General features: G+C 39.7%; 2 protein-coding genes across 4 annotated transcripts; one reads left to right on the top strand and one right to left on the bottom strand.

The window, feature by feature from the left end:
• Positions 1–561: 561 nt before the first annotated feature.
• Positions 562–4,652, bottom strand: ltap1 (lipid transport auxiliary protein 1). 2 transcript variants are annotated; one of them, XM_028013624.1, is made up of 8 exons: positions 4,381–4,652; positions 3,660–3,781; positions 3,443–3,544; positions 3,241–3,349; positions 3,097–3,150; positions 2,854–3,020; positions 1,734–1,792; positions 562–1,621 (listed from the first exon to the last, which is right to left on the bottom strand). In XM_028013624.1, the coding sequence occupies exons 3-8, from the start codon at positions 3,503–3,505 to the stop codon at positions 1,402–1,404; spliced, it is 672 nt and encodes a 223-aa protein (XP_027869425.1). In that variant the 5' UTR covers positions 3,506–3,544; positions 3,660–3,781; positions 4,381–4,652; the 3' UTR covers positions 562–1,401. The 2 variants fall into 2 exon arrangements, with proteins under 2 accessions (XP_027869425.1, XP_027869423.1); XM_028013622.1 differs by lacking the exon at positions 3,660–3,781.
• A 7,775-nt stretch (positions 4,653–12,427) lies between these two features.
• Positions 12,428–17,819, top strand: LOC114142043 (uncharacterized). 2 transcript variants are annotated; one of them, XM_028013061.1, is made up of 3 exons: positions 12,428–12,633; positions 12,772–15,818; positions 16,701–17,819. In XM_028013061.1, the coding sequence occupies exons 2-3, from the start codon at positions 12,876–12,878 to the stop codon at positions 17,478–17,480; spliced, it is 3,723 nt and encodes a 1,240-aa protein (XP_027868862.1). In that variant the 5' UTR covers positions 12,428–12,633; positions 12,772–12,875; the 3' UTR covers positions 17,481–17,819. The 2 variants fall into 2 exon arrangements, with proteins under 2 accessions (XP_027868862.1, XP_027868861.1); XM_028013060.1 differs by having other exon boundaries at positions 12,772–17,819.
• Positions 17,820–18,250: the final 431 nt, after the last annotated feature.

Consider the following 18,250-nt stretch of genomic DNA (forward strand, 5'->3'; position numbering starts at 1 on the left):
AGTCACACTGGTAGATTAAAATGATGAGGGCGACCTCTGCTGGACACTTCTCTCACTACAAAATGCTACTATGACAAACTCAAACATTGCAAAAATACCTCTGCACCCGTTTAATGATTTCTAGTGCGAATTGGGAGTAAAATTTGAGGATAAATTAACCCGGATCTGTGTCTTATTTACTCTTTCTATTCATTTTCAATATAGATAAAAATGTTTATATTGGATTATTTTAAAGTAGTAAATTACATGCAATTGGAAGTAGTATTTATAAATACTTTTTGATTAAAATCTTTTCAGACACTTTATAAACGACATTTATTTTTGAATAGAAATGTCTTTAAGAATACATACACAGATTAATTACGAAACTACATCTTTTCTGAGGCAGGAAGTTGCTTCCTACTTGCTGTGACAAGTAGAATGCTGCTGCCTCTATAACAACAAATTCACTGAACGACTTGAAAGTCTTTGTAACGATGTTTGTGTTTGAGAGAAATGTGTCATTCTGCATTTTGAAATTGTGCAGACTCTATAACAAAAGAAGATGGCAAGAAATGAATATTTCAGTTAAGAATTTACTGCTTATTATGTTAAGCATATTATGCAACATGACAGTATTGCCTTTTTTGCATGGCAGCATGTATTCATAAGCACCACAAGAAATAAAAAGTACTCAAACTTAGATAAGTCTAACAATTAAAAAATAGATGCTTCTCATATCAGCAGGATAATTTGTAAGACTAAACAGTTAACAGTCTTCCCCTGAAGTCATACCTCAACCCCATCACATATTAAAACACTAAAATACTGGTCAATAAAGATAATTGATCAAAAAAGAGGCACTTAATCAATACAGTTCCTGAATTATATGGCTTTTGTAAGACGAGGCTTAAAGGAAGTAAAAAATATATATATATGGCTCAAAGGAACAACATAGAAACATACATAAACATAAAAATGACTGGCATAAACAGTGTTTTCTTTCATGATAGAAAAATGCACATACAGTAGTTTATTTCATAGCTATTAACTATTATTTTATACACTTAGGTGGTTAATTTGAACATATCTGCATAGGTGAGTACATTGTGCAATATATACTGATTGTCCTATGCTGTTGCATAAGCATTATAATTTTTTTTTTGGTCAAGTCAACCCTGCTTACTATCAGTTATATTCTAGCACTTACAGTTTACATGCAGTAATAGAAAAGGTGCCACACGTAGGCAAATAGCAGTGTTTGAATCAGTAGTCTGATATGCAGTGTTCTGCAGTGCACGTCATAATAGGAAGGCAGTGTGTTTAATCTGATACTGTCAGGTGACAGTGAGCGAGGCACTGGGATTACAGGCAGTAGTATATGACTTAAAACTTTTTCCTTTGAACAGATCCATAATTATTTCAGAGCGTGCTGTCTAGTGTGTTGTAGTTATCTTTGAAGTTCTTCAGCTCCAGGAAGTTCCTGGGCCTCTTGCTGCGCTGCAGCGCTGCAGATGTGAGGTAGGTGGTTTGGGTGGGGGACGAGGAGCAGGAGGAAGGGCTGCTGGGCTCGGTGGTGGCGGTCAGGTCTCTGGCTGCAGTCTGGTGGTGTTGGCTCAGTGTACTGCCGCGAGACTTCACGCTGAAGCAACAGAACAGAAAAGCAGATTGCTTACTGCATAATTGACATTCCGTGTTGGGATTAACACAAAATCTGGGAAGGAGCAGTGTGGGAAAGGGTCGTGATTCCTTACATAGCAGCTAGCTCAGTTAGAGCTTCCTGGTACTTGATGAACTCTGCTTCTCCAAAAGCCTGAGGACACAAACAGGTAGAACATCAGAGAAAACTGAATCCATCATGTACTACTCGGTCCTCAACGTTACGGACAGAAATTCACTGTAGTTTGATAAGTGAGTTTGATAAGTGCTTGTTTGCACAAAATGCTTCTATGACAGCACTTTGTGAATGTGTTTCACCATAACTGCTGCACAACTCCAAACAGATTGAAGAAATTATCAGAGCACCTTGAAGAAGTCACAATGCTTCACATTTGATTAAAACTACTAAAAACACAGTAGGAAGAAAACAAAGGTTTGGCTTTTGCAGAACTATGAGAAAACTCTAGTTTAACAAAGGATGATTGTGGATGAGAACCAAGAGCATTATGTGCACATTTAACAAGAGGTGGTGTGTGTAGTTGTCACGCTTTTTACCATCACTATGGCAACATTTTCTAATATTGTGCAGCTCTATTACCCACTAGTTTCAAAGTTTTATACTGGAAAAAAAATATTTGGAAAATTTTAATATTTTGGATTTATTTGGTTGCCCTGCGACAGACTGGCGACCTGTCCAGGGTGAACCCCGCCTCTCGCCCGGAACGTAGCTGGAGATGGGCACCAGCACCTCCCGACCCCATTAGGGACAAGGGTGAACAGGAAATGGATGGATGGATGGATTTTAGTCTTGAAAATACTAGAACTTGAACATAACTTTATATTTTGGTCTCACATTTTAAAAATTTGAATTAAATGTTATAATCAATTACTGAGTACTTCTATAGCATTTTTACAAATTTTTTTTTTTTTTTACTTATTTTAACCTGAGGAAAAATATGTTGAAGTAGTTCTTACTCAAGTACAATTTTTGCATACTTTACCCACCACTGCATTCAACCATAAATTTTCAGCCTGATAAAAGTACAATGATTATATCAGGAACAATGTAAAGCATGAAAAGTTTCTACATGTCTTTTCTATAAATCCAGACAAAATACTTATCATTTGGTTTCCTGTTGTAGCAAAACACAATGCATCATATCATTGATGGTAACACAATTCAGGTTAATGTAGTAGATGAGAGAAACTGCTGACCTCAGCCCCATGGCGTGCTTTGTTGTAGCCATCTAACACTGTGTCTATCAGAGAGCTCTGCTTGTCTCTAAGCATGCAGTGGGAATTTCGCAGCTGCAGCAGCCAGGTCCGAAATGTTTTTCCCGTCACAGCGGTGGGAGTGCCACCCAGTTCACGGAAAGGAAAATCTAAAGAAATCAACGGAAATATTTTGATTTGAGATGGGATTATTTCTCTTGCAAGTACAGAAAGAACTGATATTACCAGTGTCCCGGACAGCATCTAGTGCTTTCATCCTGTACAGATAGTCATCAGAACCTATAAACATAAACACACAAAACACATTTCTATCAGTGGTATTATTCCTGATGGTTGCAGTGCTTGTGTGCAGGCTCTGTACGCTCTGACCAGACTGTCGTCTCTGTGTTAGTCGGTCATCAGCTGGGGACAACAGACGGGGCTCAAAGTGGATTTTCTGGACCTCGCACAATTTGGCTTCAATTACTTGTTTCAGCTCCTACAAGACCAACAAAACACATTAAACTGGTAGATTAACAACTAAAATACTTTACAGGATCAAGTTTGTGATGTGTGTGTGTGTGTGTTCCACCTTTGGAGCATTGTGGCCAATGGGAGCATGTGGTCCTCTTCGAGACTTAATGGCAAAGTGCATAATTTGTCTTTTTATAAAGATGAACAGCAAAACAAACACCTAAACACAAAGTAGAAGAATAAAACAGTCGTTTTAAACTCTTCTTACAAATGTATGGATATACAATGCTTAGCCAGAACAATAAAACCATCTGCCTCGAGACATGCAGGTCCACCTTGTTGACAGTTGAACAGGTTTGTCCTGCTGGGACACAGAAACTATGGACTTTCCTTTTCTTGATGTGGGCAGCTGACCCTATCAGTCTGTCTGTAGTAATGGGAGTTTCCCAGCAGAAAACTGTCTCATAACAAGACATAAAATAAAGAATTTTGAGCCAGTTATTGGTATTATAAGTTTTCTTTTCAGAAGATAATTTAACTTAAACGGAGGTGGTATTACAGCAACATAAATTAAATAATTGATATTGACTAACACTTAACAAGCAAATGAAACAACATTGATAGCAAAGCATGGACCAAATGCCGGAATGATAAACCACGGTTTTAAAAAGTTAGCTTGAAAACTGATAAAATATTGTGTTACACTGCTCCTAAAATTTAGAGTCATTCTAATGAGATGCAACAATTTTTCCTGGCTGCATTAAAGTATATAGTAACCTGCTATTGCGCACTTCTTATTGAGAAGTAAAATCTGCTAGATCAGAAATACTTCCTGCAGCGAAAAACAGCCTTTAGTTTGTTGTGCAAACTAAAGCAGATGCAGTTAACAAGTCACAAGCACCATGTTTGCTAAGCAGCTGACTAAAGTAGTAGCAGCAGATTCGGAATAAATAAATGCAACTAGATCATGTTCATGTTTTCATTCAGACCTTTTAGAACCAGATATGTTTTATCTGGTTAAAACTTAAACCAACCAACAGAAATCATGAAACTCACCAAAATGCCGTAAGTCAAAACAAGAAACACGTTCACTTTTGAGGCTCCATAATTGTCTTTATCCATTATTAAAATTGGTTTTTCTTCAGATTAAGCAGCTAAAAATCGTCTCTCAGTAAATTAATACTTTGATCTTCATTCGATCTGAGGCTTCCTCTAGGTTTCCGCTTAAAAAATACATTATAAAATGTCTAAAAATTAACAAACATCAGGAAGGTTCCGGTCTTGCTACACTCCCTGCCTCCTTTGTTGACTTCCGCAATAGTCACGTGACTGACGTTGTACCGTAAAGAGAAAGATTCTGACAGAAAATCCAACTCCAGGGCTATACTGAATATTAAAATTATGCCAATGTCGATCATTTCAAGCTAACCTAAAACAGTTTATGTCTTTATTCGCTCAGGTACTCAAATGCATTTCACTATTGCTTTTCACGGCAATAGTGCCCATTTTTTTTGGAACAACATAAGAGTAACCTTTTCATTTCATTTTCATTTCGCCCATTCTTGAAGTAAATTAAATTCGTCTACCGACGTAGATGCTGCCTGACGAAAAAGGGATAGCTTCAGATGACCAAGTTTAACTCTTAAATACATTGTTTACTAGAAAAATAAAAGATTAATTTCTTTACTTAGCTAATCCTGAAGATTATATAGCTTTTATATCAGGCAAATCTACCCAACTTCTATTAAAACGAACTGCTAGTAAAAGTGTGTACTTTATGCTTTTAGTTTTACATCGTCTTAAGCTACTTAGAATTTAAACTATAAAAAAACAGTAGATTGGTTTCATTTGTTAAGAACACAAATGTATTTTGTAGACATTTCCTATTTATGGGCGGCAGTTCGCAAAACCTCTGATGATTTGAAAAACAATATTTGTGTCCTTCGTAACACCATATTTTTCTTCGCTTTATATCCAGTGATGTCGCTAACGCGTAAATAAATAAAGTAAAATAATTATTATATATATATATATATATATATATATATATATATATATGTATACATTTTTACTGTTTCTCTAAATTGAACTGTATTAGTTCTGAGAAAAATTTACATTTTGAAAACTCAAAAAAATCGTCAGTCCTACATTATAAAAAAAATAAATATAACATTTTGCTGTTTCTCTAAATTATTCTAAACATATATTAGGGATAGATTATGAATAAAATATATAGTGCTATTAACGTGAGTTTTATTAGAGGTTTAGATTCGTACTGCATGTTTGTAGTTGGGCAGGTTTTACAGGTTTAGTTTTACCTTGTGAAAATGTCAAATCTGGCAACAGTGGCTATGGCGCCATTTTTGTTATTAATGAGAGTGACGCGCATGCGCCATTCTGGATAAAAAATATGTCGCACCTTCTACCTGAGCGTTTTAAAAAGATCCTGCTAGTACCTGGCTGCACGGAGACAAGAAACTCTCGGTCTGATGCTCTTGAACTTTGGGACCTGGATTAAAAATGATTTTTTATGATCTCCCAAGAAGCGGAATGCGAGTGGACGCCCAGCCTTATGACTGAAACTTTTGTGGATCCGATTGAAATCGTGTCAGTGTTTATCGAGGCCTAGTTTGAGGCCTTGTACTTGACCTACTAGCAGACAGCAGTGGTGGCAAGTAGGCCGCGGGAGCGCTATACTTGAAATCGCTTTGTTGGTTATACGGTAAGTTATTTTTCGGAAACCTTGTTGTAAGTTGTTTGTCTTTTTCCACCGATGACGTTAGTGAAGCCATTTTTTGTGTTTGAACAGAGCAGCACACAAGGAGAGACCCGACCGTGGCCTCTCGGCGGCGGTTTGTTTGGTTGCTGGCGTCCCTGAAACATTTGAATGAGATATAATGGCATCTGGAGCTACCAGTTGATCGATTATGGATGTACTACAATCAAGTTCAGGATCGCTAGCAGTTGATCGATTATGGATTTACTACAATCAAGCTGAGGATTCCCTTCAATGAAGTTGAGGATCGCTTCCGTCAAGCTGAGGAATCCCTACAAGGTGCCTGGCGGATCCGCCCGACCCATCAAAGGTTGGTTAAGTCAAAGAACTGTTCCAATGGCGGATCCAGAAGACTACTCAGGGTAGGAGCTGTTGCGGGTTTTGCTACGCTGCTGATGCTAATGTTGTTTGTTGAAGGCCAACGCTAGGCCTCTTGGTGTGCTGGTTTGGTTTTATTCTCTGATGAGAGTCAATGAGCTGAGAAGGAATCTGCTGCTGCAAATCCTCCAGTCTATGGGGTTTTAGTATTGTTTGAAGCTTTTGCTGTGGTCTTTTGACCTGTGGAGGTTTAGGTGTAACTAGACTCTGATATCTACAATCTGAAGTTCCTGGCTTAAAGCTCAGTTATGATGTGAAAGAAAGAAGGCCGAGGATTTGGCAAATACAGTTTGGAGGCTGTAAGAAGTGATTCAGTGATTTTTGGGTGAAGATGAGGTCTTTTTATTTCAACATACATACATTTTTTATTTTTTGTACCTATTTAATATATAGTTTGAAATTTATTGTCCATACTTTTAATAATTCAATAACTCAAACAAATTTAATTTACGTTCAATTTAAACGTGAAAACCGATTTGTTTTAATGCCGAAACAACGCGTGGCCTCGTGCAATTTCGTCATTTGACTTCATTTTTTCTGGACGACGATGATGACGGACAACAGACAGATCTCCTGGAGCTGCAGGCCGGAGGTCACAGAGGTAATGGTCACACTGTAATCCACCATCTTTTATTTGCATCTTTTCAGATGAACTCCATGTTTTCCTTCTGAAGAGGATCGAGTTGGACCTTACCTTCAGCGTTTAAGTTTGTTTTAACCCATTTTTTTCTCCTAGACTAAGCAACTGGCAGACCTTTTGTTGCAAATAACTTTTTTTTTCTCCTAGATAAAGAAACCAAAACAGCTTCTACTACAACTAATGCTCTTTTCTCCTATAGAAACACTCCTGGAGCAGCTCTTTTTTTCTGTCTCTCTCTTGATTCTGTCCTTTCAAATCCCCTGGGGGTAGTGACAGATGGTCTTTCATACAGAGCCAACTTCTGGTTCTGCTGGAGGATTCTTCCTGTTAAAGGGAAGTTTATTTTCTCCACTGTCACTACATTCATTCTAAATATGAGGCATTGATTTAGCTTACTTAACTGTTAACCAATTAAAATAACTGGTGCAGTGTTGGCCTCATTTCGGAAAGTCTTCCTGTTAAAGGGAAGCTTTTCCTTTCCACAGTCACAACTTGCATCCTCAGTAGGATGCCTTGCTTGAGCTTACTTTTCTTTTAATGAATTTAAATAATTCATAGTGTTTAATTATTATTATTATTTTGAAAGTTTTCCTGTTAAAGGGAAGTCTTTCCTTTCCATTGTTACCAGATGAATATTCAGTACAAGTCATTGCTTTAGCTTAACTTTTAACCAAATAATTGGTCTAGTGTTAACCTTATTTGGAAAGTCTTCCTGTTAAAGGGTAGTCTTCATTTTTGGAAAGTCTTCCTGTTAAAGGGAAGTGTTTCCTCTCCACTGTCACCACATGTATTCTCAACGTGAGGCATTGCTTAAACTTTCATAACTTTTAGTCAATGTTTGATAACCGGTATTTATTTTATTTTTTTTGGAATGTCTTCTTGTTAAAGGGAAGTCTGTCCTTTCTCTTGTCACAACATGCATGTTGATTATGAGGCATTGACTGAGCTTACTTAACAAATTTAAATTGGTGCAGTGTTTAGTTTTTTTGGAAAGTCTTCCTGTAAAGGAAAGTTTTTCCTCTCCACTGTCACCAGATGGGATCCTCAGTACGACTTGTTGCATTAGCTTAACTTTTAACCAATTTAAATAATTGGTTCAATATTAACCTTATTTTGGAAAGTCTTTTCACATGAATCCTTAGTAGGAGGCATTGCTTAAGCTTACTTACCTAGTGCATTGTTCACTTGTTTTCTCTTGGAAAGTCTTCCTGTTAAAGGGAAGTCTTTTTTTGGAAACTCTTCCTGTTAAAGGGAAGTTTTTCCTATCCACTGACACAACATATGTCTTCAGTGTGAATCTCTGCTTCAGCTCACATAACTTTTAATCAATGTTTGATAACTGCAGTTTGGTTTTTTGGTAAATCTTCCTGTTAAAGGGAAGTTTTTTCTCCCCTGTCACCACATGCATCTTCAGTGTCTATGGTGGTGAATGATAGTTTTGAGCTCATGGTTGAGAATTTAAGGCCTTCTTAACACCACATGGTATATAAACCGGGAAGCTACGGTATATAAACCGGGAAGCTATGGTATACGGACATGGTATATGGACCAGGAAGCTATGGTATATGGACCGGGAAGATATGGAAGCCGATCAACAGCTTTTGTTGAGATGGAACGACGACTCTGAAGACACCAGATGGCCTCGGACTGTGAAAGGTAGGAATGTGAATACAACGCCAGGAAATGTGGTTTGGTACTTCCGGTAACCACTCCTCAAGGCTATGAAGTCATCGGATGAGTTCAAGGACTTTAGCAACAAGCGAGTACAACGAAGGGGTCGATGCATTCCATGCACAAAGCTTCACGCAAGAAAAACACGGTAGGATATTTGAAATGTAGGAGTTGTGGTCTTGGTTAAAAAAGGGTAACCAAAATCCTTTTGGTTACCAAAAAGGGGTAACCGAAACGTAATAAAAGGTTGTGGGTTCGGAGTTTGTTTCCACACACAATTCGGCCAGGTGTGCGAAAACCATCCCAACAGGGTGCCAAAGGGTTAAGAGTTGCCCTTCGGTTGGGTTTGTGTGAAAACGAACCCTATCGACGGGTAAGGGATTAGTTGCCCTTCGGTCGGGTTTGTGCAAAAACGAACCCTACCGACGGGTAAGGGATTAGTTGCCCTTCGGTCGGGTTTGTGCGAAACCGAACCCTACCGACGGGTAAGGGATTTAGTTGCCCTTCGGTCAGGTTTGTGCGAAAACGAATCTTACCGACGGGCAAGAGGTTAATTGCCCTTCGGTCAGGTTTGTGCGAAAATGAACCCTACCGACGGGTAAAGGTGTGAAAACTAACCAACCAAACTTGGATTCTTTAGTCAAATATGTGTATGGAATCCATTATAAAGATTATTAACAAAGTCATTTAAGAGGTCTTTTGAGTTTTTGAAAAGTGATGATTTCAGAGTTATGCGGTTTGACCGTAAAACTGCACCCGACTTGTTGTCTTTCTGTCCTGTTCTTCTGTCCTGTTGTGCTGCAGGAATCCTCCTGGATCATCTCTGTTTTTGTCTTGGATTTCGTCATTCATCTCCCCCATCAGCACACAGAGGAAAATGACTGAACTTAAAACATTTATCAAAGTATATCTTCAGTACTTCAGTATATCTTTTTTTTTCTTTTTTTTTTTTTTTTTACCAAAAACTGGATAAGTCTTCAGTCTGGTTCTTTGACCTCAAGCAGCCATTGTTTTATTTTCTTGTTTTATGGATAATTTTGTTTAGAGACTTCATAATAAGTTTTGTTTTTATTTATTTTAGACATGTAAAATGATTTCCAATTTCAGTGTTAAATGTTAGAATTTAATATTGATTTTTGAGAATGTTCTTGCATCATTTTAGCGTTACCATGGTTATGGCATTTATTATGAGAAGGCTTAGACTGGTTTATTGTGATCTGTCTGTATTTATGCTGCTGTTTGTCATTTTCTGTTTCTACTACATTATTTATTTCAACTGCTTTTGTTTTCTCAGTTATTTTTCTGTCCATAGAAGCTACACCTGGTCTGGCGTTGATTAGCGGTGGTTGCTTCCTGGAGAGGGGCATTGTCTGACATGATGCGGCCATCACCTAACCGTTCTCCGTCTCCTTTTCATTTCCATGAACATGGAAAGTTCTCCTGATCAGTTGACCTGTTGTTGTGTCTCTCCTCTGTCTTCTCTCAGGCTCCAGTCTGTCATGGCAGATGGCTGCCGGTACTGAGCCCAGTTCTGGTTCTGCTGGAGGTTTCTTCCTGGTAGAGGGTAGTGTTCTTCTCCACTGTCGCTACATGCATGCTCTGTATGAGGGACTGCTGTAAAGTCAATGACTCAACACAAGTGATTTGCTGTCGCCCCCTGCTGGTCAGATGGAGTGAATGCTGTAAGTAATGACTCCATACAATCTGCTGGGTTTTGTTTGGAACAAACTTTTTAAACTACTTTAATAATCAGCTGAGCTTATTGTACTAGTAATTGGAGTACATGTGATTGAACTAAAATTACTTCAAAGTGCATTGAGATGACATTTGTTGTGAATTGGAAATATATAAAATTGAACTTTCAAAATAACAAATGAGCCCTGCCAATAAACAATATAAAAAAACAAACAAAAAACCCCAACAACCAATACAAGAAAGTTCAAAACCCCAAAAGTAGATATCAAAACATTCAAACTCCCAAAACTAGATACCAAAACATACAAAACCCCAAAAGTAGATATCAAAAAGTTAAAAGCTTAATTATAATGTTAATTCACAACAATGTCGTCGTCAAGGCATTTTACAAAAAGTCATTTCAATTTAGTCAGATTACTATTGATCCAAGTTATCAATTCATTAGGTTCACTTAATTATAAAGTAGTTTAAAAAGTTCGTACCAAGTAAAACCCAACAGATTGTATGGAGTCATTACTTATGGCATTCACTCCATCTGACCAGCAGGGGGCGACAGCAAATCGCTTGTGTTGAGTTGTTGACTTTACAGCAGTCCCTCATACAGAGCATGCGTGTTGTGACAGTGGAGAGGAAGAACTCTCCTCAACCAGGAAGAAACCTCCAGCAGAACCAGACCTGGGCTCAGTACCAGCAGCCATCTGCCATGACCGACTGGAGCCTGAGAGAAGACAGAGGAGAGACACAACAACAGGTCAACTGATCAGGAGAACTTTCCATGTTTGTGGAAATGAAAAGGAGATGGAGAACAGTTAGTTGATGGCCGCATCATGTCAGCCAATGCCCTTTTCCAGGAAGCAACCACCGCTAATCAGCGCCAGACCAGGTGTAGCTTCTATGGAGAGAAAAATAAATGAGAAAACAAAAAGCTTAGTTTCTAACTAAAGGTAGTTAGAAACACCAGAGCGCCACCTTCTGGCCTCTCTCCAGATCAGTTCAGTTCAGAGCAGGGAACTGTTTCTGGCTTTGTTTTTTCCCCTCCGTGGGCTGCCACCTTATCGTGGTGGATGGGTTTGAGTGTCCCTGTGATCCTAGGAACCATCGGAGGCCTGGTGCCTCCATTTGGGTCGGGTCTGCCGGGGCAAACGGGTCCTAGGTGAGGGATAGGACCAAGAGCAGCCTAAAGATCGCTTAGAAATATAAACACAGAATGTTTCTATTTATAAATGGTGATGTGGACAGGGTCCCGCTTACAACCAGAGCTATAGACAGAATTCAGAGTTTCTCCCAGTGTTTTATCAGCCTGGCGGGCTACCAGGCTTTATGCCCCCCCCCCCCACTAGGCTATGGGTTATTTTAAATGGTGATTTTTTTTTCCACCAGTGACAGTAAAGACAGATTAAAGTAAATATTTATAGTTGACACATTGAACTGACTGAGGAGTTGTGAACCAATTGTGCCGTCCCATCAGTTGCCCGTTGGCTTCACACGCAGTTATTTTGGGATTTCCCTCCGTAATTTCCCCTCAGAAAGCACGTCGGGAAAACCACGCTTTCTGATTGAGCGGCCTCCTCGTTTGTTTTTTTTTTGTACTGTTGTAACCATTAAACAATCTTCCCTTCAGTTCAACCTTAAAGGTAGAGACACATAGTTGATGTTACCATCATACAATAACTTGTGATTACATATTGGCATAGGTCAGTGTAATTTTCACAGGTGGTGAAACATTATTGTCAACAGCTGCTGAAAGTAACTAAAAAAGTTACTTTTAATGTAACTTTACTTTCCAAATCAAGTAATCAGTAATTCGATTAAAGGTACTTTTTCAAAGTAGCTATGCCATCACTGTTTATATCTAATGTGAAACAATAAGGCACACATGCCAGATCACTCATTCCCACAGTTTCACATGACACCATTGATACTCAAACGTCTGGCACATTGTTAAGAAGCAATAATATTTTTTGTAACATTTAAATTCTAGAATGTGTATGTGATCCTTTTGTTTGTGAAATGTTTGTTACCTTTTGGGTGTGTCCTTGTAGCGGCCATCTTGGAACCTACCAAAGAGGAGGCCCGCCTCAAACCCAGCTCTTTTATAGAAAGGCCCATGTTTGCCGGACTTTGATTGGCTGGGCAGTTAATTGAGAAGGTGGGGAAAACAGTATATAAGAGGACTGTTGGCTGAGCCAAAAGAGGGAGAAAGCTTGAGAAGATGTCATTTTTGTCTTGTCTGTGAGCCATGCTGTGCTGAAGGAGGCCTAATAAACCACCTTTGTTTATGCTACAGCCAACTTTGAGGAGTTTTTTCTTCCACACCACACCTCTCAGTGTAACAGTGGTGTCAGAAGTGGGATGGTTTACGCCTGTGAATGAAGGAAGACGACAGGCTAAATGAGAGGAGTAGGACGTGGTAGAACTCGTGGGACAAAGAAAAGCCCCCTTTCTGAGATGGAAGAAGGACAAAGCGGAGGACCAGCAGAGCCGGATTCATTACCTGAAGGAGCCATGGCTGGGGAAGACATTTTTGAACCGGTTGTGCGGCCTAAGCAGACCACAGTTGGTGCTGTGAGTAAAGAACATTCTGAATCTGACATCTTTGATGAAATAAGAGAATTTATGCGACGTTCTAAACGAACAGAAGCAATACTGTTTGATCAGATTAAACAGTTGCGCAGTAACATGCCAAAACTGCGAAGTGATGTTTATGCTGAACATGAGCTGTCTATCGAGACTGGCATTTCTACAGAAGCAGCTTTCCCAAAGCGAGAGACTAGGACACTGTCTCAGCTGTCTGCAACAGAGGAAGTCCAAGGAGCCTCTGATTACCAAGCTGAACCTCATTCTCCATCTCAGCCCCAGCGGCATATAGCACAAGGAGCTCCAGCACAAAGAGTGGAACCAACCCGTGGAGGTGATCCGAGAATACCTGACTTTAATGAGGGTGAGGATCCTGAAAGTTTTTTCATACGTTTTGAACGCATTGCTAAAACATGGGGATGGCAACCAGCTGAATGGGCTGCTAGAGTGGTCACATTATTGACTGGAAAAGCCCTTGAGGCATATGCTGGAATGGATGAGGACCAATCTGACTCTTATGACGCTATTAAAGCTGCTGTGTTGTCTAAGTTTAATGTAACAGAAGAGACCTACAGATTCCGGTTTCGAAGCATCAGTGTTCCAGTGGGGGAGAGTGTACGTGAAACCTACGGTCGGATAAAGGGACTCTACAAGCGATGGATGCGGCCTGACAGTCGGAGTAAAGAAGAGATTGGGGAAACAATCATTTTGGAGCAGTATCTTCGTGTGCTTCAACCAGACGTCCGCACATGGGTGAAGGAGAACAATCCAAAGACTGGAGAAGAAGCGGCAGACCTGGCTGAACGTTACCTGGCTGCTCACAGAGAACCTTTTAAGTCAAGAGAGACTGAGAGACCAAGGTCTATGGAGGTAAAACCTCCAGGTGCAACTAAGGCTGACAACTTGGACAAGAGGGGTGGTAAGAAGTATACACAGTCTGGACTAAAGTATGGTCTCATTTGTTACTATTGTCAGCAGCCTGGTCACAAAGCTTCTTTATGTCCATTAAGAAAAAGTAAGTCAGTAGAGTTATGTGTGGTACCTTCCAAAGAACATAATTATGAACTTTCTGATGACATGATTCCACATAAATATGTAGTTGATGTGGTGATAAATGGCAAAGCTGTAAAAGCTCTTGCAGACACAGGTAGCTCACAAACTCTGGTGAAATCATCCTTGTTGAGTAATGTACTGCCTAACTTTAACAAACCGGTAAACATTACTTGTGTTCATGGATGTCAGAAAGAGTATCCAACTGCTGATGTCACTATTAATGTTGAAGGACAAGCTTTTATGTTGACTGTTGGAGTTTTGAATCAGTTAGCATATGATGTTATCCTAGGAGAAGATTTACCAATCCTAGACAGTTTGGTTCAAGAAAACTCGGTGGCTTCTTCCTGTGCTGTCACCACACGTTCCATGAAAAAGGGTTTAGAACCTCTGCCAGATGTAGATGATGATCTGTATGAAGTAGGAAACAAAATCAGGAAATCAAAACGACAGCGTAGACAGGAGAAAAATAGGAACAAAAGCAGGTCAAAACACCCTGAACCTGCATTGCCATTAACTCCATGTATTGATTTCCAGTGGAAAATTCCTAATAACTTTAAAGAGAGACAAGAAAATGATCCATCTTTGAAACCTCTCTTTAATAAAGCATATAAAGATGGTGGAAAAGAGAGTGCTGCTGAGTTTAAAAGTTTAGCAGGAGAGCCTTTCATTATAAGGGATAAACTTTTGTATCTAGCAGACATTGATGAACCCAGACTTGTTGTGCCAAAAGAATACCGTTCAGTAATTCTGCATTTGGGTCACACTATACCGTGGTCAGGGCACTTAGGACAGGCAAAAACTTATAATCGTGTTGCCCAACGTTTTTATTGGCCAGGATTATATAAAGATGTAGTTGAATACTGCAAAACATGTCATGACTGTCAGCTGGTGGCCCCTACTAAAGTTTCAGACCGTGCCCAGTTGCAGACATTACCTATAATGAGTGTTCCTTACGAGAGAATCGCCATGGATATCATAGGTCCTTTACCTAAGAGCAGTAATGGCTATAAATATGCATTAGTCATCTGTGATTATGCAACCAGATATCCAGATGTTTATCCATTACGTTCTCTGCAGGTTAAACACATTGTTCGGTGTTTAGTAGACCTTTTCTCCAGAGTTGGTATCCCAAAGGAGATTCTGACAGATCAGGGTACCAATTTCATGTCACAGGTGATGAAAACTCTTTATGATCAACTGGGTGTAAAAGGTATTCGGACTACTCCATACCATCCAGAAACTGATGGTTTGGTAGAACGATTTAATGGTACATTAAAGCAAATGTTGAGAAAGTTTATTGATGATGCTGGCAAAAACTGGGATAAATGGTTGCCTTTCCTTTTGTTTGCTTACAGAGAAGTACCACAAGCCTCAACTGGTTTTTCTCCTTTTGAGTTGCTTTATGGAAGACAGGTTAGAGGCCCTTTGGACATGCTGAAGGAGAACTGGGTGGCTGGAGTGGCATCAGGGTCCAGTGAAGCGGCTTCACCAACAAACATCATCTCCTACATACTTCAGATGAGAGACAACCTGGAAAAGTACAGAGAACAAGTTAAAGATCATATGGAGAAGGCTCAACATAAGCAAAAGGTATGGTACGACAGACGTGCCCGTGAAAGAGAGCTGAAGACTGGCCAGAAAGTCTTAGTACTCTTGCCCAGTGGGCCAAGTAAGTTGCTTGCTAAATGGCAAGGACCCTACACTGTGGTTAGAAGAGCAGGACCAGTGACTTATGAAATTATCTGTCCAGAAAAACAAAAGTCAAAGCAACTGCTTCATGTAAATCTATTAAAGGAGTATCATGAAAGAAATGTTCCAGAAATGGATGTGAAGCAGATCCTGATGGTACAAGATGTTCAGCCAGAAGACAGTGCTGTGTTGAAAGATGGGGAAGCTGAAATGAGTCCATGCAGAGAATTGACCAAATCTGAAAAGGCTCCTAAGCATCTGACTCCTGATCAGTGGCAACAGCTGGGTGAGATTAAACAGTCTTTTCCATCCCTGTTTGCAGATGTACCTGGGCGAACTGAAATTATAACACACAAAATAACTTTGAAAGATACAACACCTGTTCGTCTTAAGCCTTACCGGATTCCAGAAAGAATGATGGATCCACTGAAAAAAGAGGTCCAGATGATGCTGGAAATGGGAGTTATAGAGCCATCAAGAAGTGAGTGGTCAAATCCCATTGTGTTGGTTCCTAAAAAAGACTCAAATCAACTACGTTTTTGTTCTGACTTAAGAAAGTTAAACAGCATTTCCTGTTTTGATTCTTATCCCATGCCACGCATTGACGAGCTACTGGAAAGACTGGGGAAAGCCAAATACATCACAACATTAGATTTATGTAAGGGTTACTGGCAAGTGCCTTTAGATCCATCCTGTAAGGAATACACAGCCTTTCAGATTCCAGGAATGGGTTTATTTCATTACACGGTTCTACCATTTGGTCTTCATGGAGCACCAGCTACCTTTCAAAGGTTGATGGACATTATTCTTAGTGACTGTTCAAAGTTTGCTGCTGCCTACCTGGATGATGTTGTGATCTACAGTGAAACTTGGGAGAATCACCTACAACATCTAAAGGTGGTAATGGCAAGGATCCAGAATGCTGGTCTCACTCTGAATGTGAACAAGTGTGCATGGGCACAAGAAGAAGTAACATATCTGGGCTACCTTGTTGGCCATGGACAGATAAAGCCACAACTTGAAAAAGTAAGAGCCATTCAAACGATTCCCAGACCTCAAACAAAGAAGCAAGTGAGATCATTTTTGGGCTTAGTTGGGTGGTATAGAAGATTTATACCCCATTTCTCAACTTTGGCAGCCCCTCTGACTGAGTTGACAAAAAGGTCTACTTCTAAAATTATGTGGAAGGAGGACTGTGAACATGCATTTCAATCTTTAAAGAAACTGATTTGTCAAGCTCCTGTTTTACAGAGTCCTAACTTTTCCGAGCCGTTTATTGTTCAAGTGGACGCTTCAAATGTTGGTCTTGGAGCAGTGCTAGCTCAGGGAGAAGCTGGTGAAGAGAAACCTGTCCTTTTCTTAAGTAAAAAACTTTTTGACCGGGAGAAAAAGTACTCCACAGTAGAAAAGGAAGGACTTGCAATAAAGTGGGCTTTGGACTCTTTAAAATATTATCTCCTAGGAAGGGAGTTTACTCTGCAAACTGATCACAGACCTCTGAAGTGGATGCATTCCAAGCAGCATCAGAATGCCCGTATATTACGTTGGTGCCTCGCCCTTCAGCCATACCAGTTCACCATACAGCATTGTCCAGGTAAGAAAAATCTTATTGCTGACTACCTTTCTCGTTTACCTGAGTTTTGTAAACCAGAGGGGGAAGAAGTGAGTAAATGTTAAGAAGCAATAATATTTTCTGTAACATTTAAATTCTAGAATGTGTATGTGATCCTTTTGTTTGTGAAATGTTTGTTACCTTTTGGGTGTGTCCTTGTAGCGGCCATCTTGGAACCTACCAAAGAGGAGGCCCGCCTCAAACCCAGCTCTTTTATAGAAAGGTCCATGTTTGCCGGACTTTGATTGGCTGGGCAGTTAATTGAGAAGGTGGGGACAACAGTATATAAGAGGACTGTTGGCTGAGCCAAAAGAGGGAGAAAGCTTGAGAAGATGTCATTTTTGTCTTGTCTGTGAGCCATGCTGTGCTGAAGGAGGCCTAATAAACCACCTTTGTTTATGCTACAGCCAACTTTGAGGAGTTTTTTCTTCCACACCACACCTCTCAGTGTAACACACATCTTTTGGCTCAAAGAAAGTGCCACTCACAATGTGGCTCTGACGTGTGATTTGTCCTAGTCCAGTATTCTGTCTGTGTGACGTCTGCTGCCACCTCCTGATGATTTCACTTCACTGAAGAAACAGACAAATCACATTCAAATGACTGAAATATTTTAGGAAACATTAAGAAACCCTTTTTATATATCATATTGTGAAAATGTTTCATCTAATTTTCTAGCATTCACTGTTTTGCCTTTTATTCTCCATGTTTCCTTGTTTGCTCTATTTTGTTCAAAAGGCCAATTCCAATCCTTCTGACATTTACAAAGTCCTACACCATAAATCAAAAAATCTATTTAAAGCAGCAGTGGCCCTGAGTAAGGCAGACCTTCATT

Source organism: Xiphophorus couchianus, chromosome 3 (assembly GCF_001444195.1).
Source record: "Xiphophorus couchianus chromosome 3, X_couchianus-1.0, whole genome shotgun sequence".
NCBI classification, from domain to species: Eukaryota; Metazoa; Chordata; class Actinopteri; order Cyprinodontiformes; family Poeciliidae; genus Xiphophorus; species Xiphophorus couchianus.

Excerpts from the sequence above, each read along its gene's own strand:
- ltap1 (XM_028013622.1), bottom strand. The coding sequence starts at position 4,446 with ATGGATAAAGACAATTATGGAGCCTCAAAAGTGAACGTGTTTCTTGTT. Across the intron at positions 3,545-4,380 it reads TTTTGACTTACGGCATTTTG|GTGTTTGTTTTGCTGTTCAT; the intron begins GTGAGTTTCATG and ends CTTTGTGTTTAG. Across the intron at positions 3,151-3,240 it reads AACACAGAGACGACAGTCTG|GTTCTGATGACTATCTGTAC; the intron begins GTCAGAGCGTAC and ends TTATGTTTATAG.
- LOC114142043 (XM_028013060.1), top strand. The coding sequence starts at position 12,876 with ATGAGAGGAGTAGGACGTGGTAGAACTCGTGGGACAAAGAAAAGCCCC.